This window comes from Piliocolobus tephrosceles, unplaced genomic scaffold (genome assembly GCF_002776525.5).
Source record: "Piliocolobus tephrosceles isolate RC106 unplaced genomic scaffold, ASM277652v3 unscaffolded_40, whole genome shotgun sequence".
In the NCBI taxonomy this organism is placed as follows: Eukaryota; Metazoa; Chordata; class Mammalia; order Primates; family Cercopithecidae; genus Piliocolobus; species Piliocolobus tephrosceles.
The window spans coordinates 2,295,104-2,304,004 of NW_022324309.1; the positions used below are offsets into that span (position 1 = coordinate 2,295,104).

Below are 8,901 nucleotides of genomic sequence, written 5' to 3' on the forward strand. Positions count from 1 at the left end.
AAAAAAAAAAAAAAAAAAAAAAAAAAAAAAAAAAAAAATTCCTGACACAGAAGAGGGGAAAATAACCACACCAGAAATTAAAATACAAAGTTGTCATAAGTTAAAATTACACGATAATTTGAAAAAAGAATTAAATAAACTTACAGACATGCAACCTATAATTATTGAACATTAGCCCACAAGAGGATTTCTGCTTGTTTTCTTACTATATCTGCAGAACATATTGGATAGTGCTAAATTCCCATAATCAGGACTCAATAAATAGTTTACCAAGGAAATAATTAATGTTTAATTGGGCTTAGTAATGAAAGCAGAGGTTCATCAAAAGTCAGGCTGCAGGCCAGGCATGGTGACTCACACTTGCAATCCCAGCTTTTTGGGAGGCCAAGGCGGGCAGATCACTTGAGGCCGGGAGTTTGAGACCAGCCTGGCCAACATGGAAAAACCCTGTCTCTACTAAAAGTACAAAAAATTAGCTGGGCACGACAGTGCACAACTGTAATGCCAGCTACTCGAAAAGCCGAGGCATGAGAATCACTTAAATGCGGGAGGCAGAGGTTGCAGTAAGCCAAGATGGCACCACCGCACTCTGGCCTGTGCAACAGAGTGAGACTCTGTCTCAAAAAAAAAAAAAAGGACCAGGTGCAGTGGCTCACATAGGTAATCCTAGCACTTTGGGAGGCTAGGATTACCACAAGGTGGGCAGATCACAAGGCTGGTTTGAGACCAGCCTGGCTAATATGGTGAAAACCCATCTCTACTAAAAATACAAAAATTAGCCAGACATGGTGGCATGTTCCTGTAGTCCCAGCTACAAGGAGGCTGAGGCAGGAGAATCACTTGAACCAGGAGGCGGAGGTTGCAGTGAGCCAATATTATGCCACTGCACTCTAGCCTGGGCAATGGAGCAAGACTCTATCTCAAAAAAAAAAAAAAAAGAAAGAAAGAAAGAGAGAAAAGAAAAAAAAGAAAGAAAAGAAAAGAGGAAAAGTATACTAGCCTACACATACTCATTCTCACAAGCAATCAGAAAGGAGCAAATTAAATATCTCAGCTATTAGACTGACAAAGACAGGCTTTAAATTTTCAGGCTCTTTGCCCCAGTAATATTTTCATTATAAAAACCCATCACTAACTTGAAGGTATAAAATGAAAGTACTGAAACCACGTCTACCAAGTGGTATGATAAAAGTTTCAAGAAGCAAAGCAGAGCATTAATGATGCTGTACAAAGTAAAAGGCTCCCAAACACAAACCAATGTACCTTTTTAATAAAATTTGAGGAAAATAGAAGCTTTTCCTTACTGTCCATCTAATGTTATAATTTTGGACATAGCAGAATTTAAATTGTTTAAGTCATTTTAATTATTTAATAAGACAGTTATGTTAGAATGACTTCTAAAGTTCACTTTTTGGAAAACCTGTATGCATTACTACTACCTATACTGAGAAAACAGGTTACTCACTAACGGTCTCGTAGGACCTTTGTGAGCTGTACTGTTCAGTTAGAAAGCAACACTCATGCTTACCCTCAGCATGCGATATATATTTTCCATTGCTAATGTGGTGATTTATCTACAGTTTTACAATGAATAAAAGACACTACTGTGAATATAATTCAAAAGCCACCAGCACAGCACCTAGACACCTTTCATAAGTCTAAATAAATATGCACCAGCCTCTCCACCTTATCAACTGCACAAACTCTAGAATATTTGTTTTTTGTTCCCTGCTTCAAGTATCCCTATTACCTTTTCCTGCACATGGAATACCAGCTTAATTAGTAATCTTACTCGTTATTGCAAATACTTTCATAGGTGAAAGTAAGCCATTTTTCTGTACCTTCTCTTTAGAACAGTGGTTCTCAACCTTGGCTATACACTGAAATCATCTGAGAAGCTTTAACACTGCACCCCCGAGACTGATTTAATTACCTTGGGGTACAACCTGGGTAATGAGATTGTTGTTAAAGCTCTCCAGGTGATTCTAATGTGCAGTTAAGATAAGAATCACACTTCTTTTTCCTTAAGGAAATCATATCAAAAGTTTTGAGTAACTGAAACACAGTGAACATAGAATGAAATATTACAGATTTTGGACAACAATTCCATAATTTGATGTTTAAATGCTCTTCAAACCCTAGAAAATATGCCATTTGTCCCACTGATATGTCTACTATTTAAAATTATTAGGTCTTTCCTAGGCTAAAACCTGAAATAGCAATGTCACATGACCATGCAATCCACCTCTTCCTTCCCAAAGGTCTTGATTAATTTGAAATGAATATAAAGTAGCACAATCAGTCAAAAGTGATCTACCTCACTAGCAAATGACAAAGAATTTTCCATTCAGAATTCCCAGACTTTATAATCTGGCCATCAGCTTTCCTATTTTGTTTTGAAAGTCTTTAATGACCTTACAAACTGTGTTTATTTTGTAAGAGTATGAATGAAGAGAGCTGTTTCCATTAAAAGCAAAACAAAACAAAACTGAAAAGGGAAAACACACTATTAAAATATTTTATTTCACTTTATAAGCAGTCATTATATATCAAAATTGAAGCTGATTTCATTTTTGAAGAAGCAAATGACAACATCACTTAATCCGTCTGAGTTCTCATTACCACAACTCATTCCACCAAATTAAGTGCTGTGGTCTCAGGATACCCTGTGGAAGGTTAAAAGAATCAGCTGAAGCAACAAGCAATTTTCCCTAAGAAACTGTTTTAAGTCCACTGTGAGGTGTTACTTTAATATGTGGTTTCCAACTCACTCCCCACAGGGCAAGGTATTCCCTATAATTAAAAACAGCAAATAACACAACCCATCTCTTCTGTACTGGGACCTTAATGTATCAAAGCCAAAGGAACACAAAAGATAAATCACCCTATCTCCCTAAGAGTATGGCATTTTGGACTATCACCAGATCTGCTGGAAAACTGCAGGCCAGAAAGAAAGGCATACTTTGGGGCTTCAACACTGCTAACTTGTCTCTGGGGCTTGCTAGAAACATTAGGAAAGTGTTACTTTGAATTCACTAGTTTTACACCAACAGGTATTACCATTTTCATGGCTTTCTTTAGGGAAATAAGGTAAGTTTCAGAGGTCTCAAAACATGTTTAGGAACACTAGTTCCCACTTTCCCACAGAAAAGTAAAAAACCCTTTCACATTGTCTTTATAGTATCTTTACTCCATCCTATACCTCACTAATTCTTTATGGCATAGACTGAATCTGAGACTTACATGTTTACAACAGACACCAAAGTAGTCAGAAGATGAAAACAAAATAAAACCCGGGAAGTACCATTATGTACAAAGAGAGATAAAAGTGGCCACTTTAGAGTAGTTACAACATTCAAATGAGCGAGTTGGAGGTATATTATTTCACCCAATACTATTTCCCCACAATGTTCTTCTCCAGATCAATTTTACCTGTTTACTTCCCCACTATCTGCAATTTCACAGTATTATTTACATACATTTCTCAAACTTAGAATTATCACAGAAAATTATGCAAAGTGGTAGGAGTGATTATACAAAATGGTTTAATAAGGCACAATTTAGTGTGGTTACAGTGGAGACACACACTGAAACATAAAAAACATAGGTATATGAATTATATGGAAGGTTAGTAGGTTCCATTTTAATACCCTCTTATTTCTAGTTAAAAAATACATAAAAACTCAAATAATGAAAAGAGCAGTGACTAGAAACCTATGGATTCTAACCAAAACTACCAGCAGTTTAAGTCATATACATCTTAAATATTGTTACCAATTTAGACCTGAAGTCTGTGAACTCACATCCATGAGTAAAGGTACTCAATCTCTTCTGTGTTGGTCATTATGCTTATCAGGATCTCCCTAACTTTCAAACCACCAAGGAACCCTTTTGTTACTTTTTCGTCCAAGGTCTCAATGTTTTTCTAAAGTCTAACAAACAATTGTCTTTATTAATTAGTACCTGATTTGTATTATTGTTTTTCTAGTTTCAACACTGACCCTACCTTTAACCAAAGATCTAGAACCATCAAAAGTTAATCATCATCATTATTAGCATTGGGGTGGTGCAAAGGTAATCAAGGTAAATCAGCATTAGAGGCTCAAGCACTATCACAACTGATGTCATTTTTCAATCACTGTTCGTTAGTTCATATTCATATCATGTGTGAACCAATGGATACGTTCACTTAGGAGTTGTAGCACCTTCCTGGAAAGGCACTCTGTCACAGTGTGTAGCCCATATGCACCCCCAGAATTTTCTGTAAAACCATCAGTGGTCAGAGGGCTTGAATGTCATAAACTGACCAGTATTATTTCTCGAAATTGAAATAGTCTAGACAAAAGCAAAGAAATTCATGTGTTCGTTAACTGTGTTTAATGCTACTAAGCTTTCTCAAACAGCTCACAGACACAACCTCTTACTAACTTTGTGGACCATATTAGCCAAGTGAAAAAAATAAATAACAGGCTGCTCAGCTCTGGTTCATAGAAACTCACCAACTCTGATAGTGAAAGGGCTTTGACTGAAGAGAAACCTGACTCCTAGCCTCCTAGGTAAAGCTCTTACCTTTGTGATTAATTTTTTTCATAAAATGAGGACCCTTTCAGATCTCAATTTCTGAGTCTCTAAATTCTTGAAGTTGAGAGAAGTGAGTAAGCAGCAATATTCATTTCAAAGACAACAATTTAACCTATTAAATATTTTTACTGGATGCCTGACTACTTGAAGATACAGAATAAAATATACAATGGCATAGTGATTTTGCAATTACCTTGTTACTTCTTTTAAATAATCTAACTGTATAATGCAAGACTTCAAGTAAGTTTTGGCATTACTTATTAGCTTGTGCATCAAATTCACATGAACATAAATTCCCATTTCATTTTGCCCTAAGAGGAAACCAGACTGCCAAAAGTTGCTCCAGCTCCCTTTAGTAAGCAGCACATTTTTTAAAAGGTGGGGGAGGGTTGAATAAATACTTAGGTTGTTTGGCATTCATCTTAATAAAAAATAAAAGTAATTCACAAAAGTTAATCTGTGCTCAATGCTCTAAGCATTTAGAATACGGAAATTCCTAAGGATTCTAAATTTTTTTCATAGAATATATGTAGTATTTTGCTTTTTTTGTAGTTTGAAATTGTCTTTGGTAATGCCTGGATAAGGTTGTAACAATAGTCTCCTCAGTAGCGTTATGAATGCACCTGCTTGCCAATTCAAATAATTTTGAACAAATATTTAAACAGAAGGAGTCAGAGAAAACTGCACTATTTGAACAGCAAAGGGAGGGTCCACTTCATTAACAAAATGCAACAAGTATTCACGGTATAAATCAACTCGTAGTAAATCTACAAATGCATCTTCAAGAATAATATTACAGGGAGAAACTAATCTCAATTTTACCAAACATTTTAATACATTAAAAATAGGCTTAAATGCAATATGAATGGTAAAACTAGAGACTGGATGATATGAACTCATACCACAACATATACAAAAAATTTTAGTTTAAGAATGACTATTGAAGCTGACAGTCGCTTGACTAGAATTGAGAAGTGGCCACGGGTGACTGCCTCAGAACAGACTCAGCTGGAGCGACTGATTAGGAAGTATGGGATTCATTCAGGAGTGGAGTAGCAGGCTCATAAAAACACCGCAGGGCATTCAAAACTTACCTGAGTAATGGTGGCTTTAACTGTGCCAATTTGTTTGGGATTGGGAAATGCTATTATGACCCATTTCTCTTCTCCAACATGAGGAGTCTCCCTAGGATCTTGAGATCTCTTCCATCTGTAACATTCTGTGACTCAATACCTAGGGCTAGGTTACCTAAAGGATCTGTTATTAGTCTCCAGCTGTAGGGAAATAGTCCATAAGGATCCCCAGAGAATAAATGATTCCAAAATGGTTGCTCAGTTTGTGTGTGTTTTAAAAAGTTGGGAAAGACCACTTAAAATTTTTTCTAAGAGGGCAGACTTTAAGCATACAATAGTGTTAACTATAGGTGGTTTCATAGGTGTATACTTATCCCCATGACACTTATACACCTATAAAACCACCAATAGTTAGGGTTGAGTGGTATGTATAGCTTTTTACATTCAATTATACCTCAAAAAATAAAGGTTAGCTAAATGGGGGTGGGAGAGTGTAGGGAGACTGAATTTACTCTGAACTACAGTTACAGTTGAAGTCAACTCAAAACCTCTCCAAATTTCTAAAAATGTCTCACACACTGAAGTTAGTATTTCAGAAAACTAATAAATGTCTGTGCATCTAGGTATGCCTTGAACAGACTACAACTTCTGTGGATCTCTAGGTCTTATCACAAACTGAGGGAACTGTTAAGGATTTCTACAGAACCTTCCAGGTTCAGCATTCTATTAAAAAGATTTCCTAGAGTTTCTATTGTAAACATTTAACCACTTAGGACAAGTTGAGTCATTACTCCTGTCTGCTACAGAACATCAGGCCCCTGGGGTCTTGTTTTGAAACTCAAGTTGGCTGGCCTTTCACCTGAAACAAACTTCTTACCTTTTGGGGGAGAAAAAGCATTTTGCTCCCCAAAAAAGCATTTGGAAAGCATTTGTTATGAAGTGGTCATGCACCAATCCTTTATCTTTCATCAGTAAGAATGTATTTCATTAATTAGGCCTGCCCAGACCAGAAATTACTTACCCATAGACACTTTACAAAGCTGCATGCCTTCTTCGGTGTTTGGATTTGATGTCCTGGTTGTATGGCAGTATAGGAAACGTATGAATTTAACTTTTTTATTCACTAAGGAAAATTTCTACCCCTCTTAAGTGAAGATTTCTCTCTAGCTAAGACAAGAAAAGTACTCAGGCTCCACCTGTTTCGCCTAGCTACACCACTCATTCAGACCCTCGGCAAACCCAGCTCTAGCAATATCACGCCAGGCTAGGTGGACAGGAATGCACCAGTGCTGTTGGAAATTCAAGTTGGTGGGAGTCGCATTCTAATCCGGCCAGAGCTGCCCCTGCCGGGTGCAACCGCGGCACGGCCGGCGCTGTTGGTCTGTCTCACGGATGGTGAGCTGACAGCTCCTGCCAGCCCAGGCGGGGAGGAGGAGAAGAGGTGTCCGCTGCAGCCCCATACCCGGCGGGTGAAAGCACCGTCTTGTCCCCAAAGATTCCTCTGCCCTCAAAGACTAACAAAAATACGGTGTCCTGCGTTTCGCAGAAGGACGGGAGGCGTCCCAGAGCTCTCCCGGGAGAAAACCCCAGGGAGAAGTGGTGGCAGGAGGCGCCCGGTCCCGCAACTCACCTTCTGCTGCCTCCGGGCCATGTCGGTGGGCTGCTTGGCGTTGAAGGGGTACGCGATGCACCTCACGACGAAGACGTAGAGCTGCAGGCGGATCCTCCGCTCCTGCTCATCGTCCAGCTGCCGCTCGGGCTCGTCTCGCCCCTCGCTGAGCACAGAGGGGCTCGGGCTCACGGATCTGGCCGCGCCGCCGCCGCCGCCCGCGCGCCCCGGCGCGTCCCGCCGCCCTTCCCGAGTCGGGGCCGGCGGAGCTCGCTGCGAGCCGCCGGCCGCCACCAGCACATCGCGGCTCTCCTCTTCCAGCCCCTCGTCCGACTCCTCTTCGCTGGAAGACGGGTCCAGCATGGTGCTCGGGAATCCCCGCCGCTCGGCGCGCGGTCCCCAGGAGCCTCACCCCCGGCGGCTGCGCCCGCGGGTCTGAGGGAGCCGCGGAGCTGGCTGCAGCGGCCCCAGAACGAAAGGAAAACTGGCCAGGGCTTTCCGGACACGTCGAGTTAGATTCCGGAGTGTTTCCTACCACCAGGGCGAAAGGGGCGGGCAGGAGCCGGGAGGAGGACTGGGAGGCGGGAGAGGGGGAGCCGCCGGGATTGAATAGGCGGAGTTAGCGTTGGGGGTGAGGTTGAGCGCCTCAGGAACTGCTCCGCCAGCCCGGGGCGCGCCGACCCAGCGGTTTTCCAGAGCCCGCCAGCAGAGGCAGAGCGGCCCGAGCGCCTGGACGCAGGTGGGGAACCTGTGGCGCTTACTACAAGCAACACGTGGAATTGAATGTCGAGGAGCTGCGCGGGGCTGCGGAGTGCGCGTGCGCGAGCCGCCGTTGCTGCCCGGGCGCCTTGTGCCCTAGCACACAGTTTGCAAAGGCGGGGAGCGGCCGAGCGCGGTGGCCCGCGTAAGCGCCCACCCGGGCTCCTCGGACTATCCTCACCCTACCACCTATGCTCTTTTCTCCAGCAGGTGGAGGTGGAATAGGGAGCGGAGAGGGACTGTCCCCTAACAAGAGGTGAGGGGGAGCGGCCGAGACATCTCCCCAACCCGAACCTGCTGCCCGGGATTGAACCCCAGCGCGGAAAAGCGGGACTGGAGTCCTTCACTATGAAATATCTTTGCGACAAGACTTTGGAAAGTCTCTCTCGCTCTGCTCTGCTCCCGTTTTGATCCTCATGTTGAAGCCCAAATTATAAACGTCGAAGTAATGAAAAAAAAAAAAAAAAAAAAAACCAACGAGGCTTACTTTTTAAACTGTTCTATTCCTGCAGACTCACGGCAAGAGAGATTTTACATGTGCAAAATGACACTCTGATTCAGCTCAAACATATCTCAATTATTTTCTGGGTTGGGATGCAGTTTACTCAAAACAGGTTGTGTAGTGTAGACGTTTATTCAGCAAATATTTGAGTTCCCTCCCGGTGTCCAGCACTATTAATTAGCCTTTTGCGGAGCCCGCGGTGGACTAAGGCACGTAACACTCAGTCGCTGATGGTTCTGGCCTCAAGTGGGCGTCTTGTAGCTGCACCAAAGCCTGCCTTATCTGCGCAGATTTCTCAGTCCTAGTGCTGGAACCACCTAGGAGTTTCTTGTAGTAATTCTGCATCTTGTGTCCTTAGTCTTGACAGAGGGGGAAAT

The 8,901-nt window shown here is 42.0% G+C and overlaps 1 protein-coding gene across 13 annotated transcripts in view; it reads right to left on the reverse strand.

The window, feature by feature from the left end:
• Positions 1–7,626, reverse strand: part of LOC111550202 (calcium-dependent secretion activator 2) — a 565,477-nt gene extending 557,851 nt beyond the window's left edge. For all 13 annotated transcript variants that reach the window (XM_026454331.1, XM_026454332.1, XM_026454330.1 and 10 more), the window contains exon 1: positions 7,285–7,626. In XM_026454331.1, coding sequence (XP_026310116.1) covers positions 7,285–7,626 — 342 coding nt within the window. The remainder of the gene's footprint in view (positions 1–7,284) is intronic.
• Between the last annotated feature and the right edge of the window lie 1,275 nt (positions 7,627–8,901).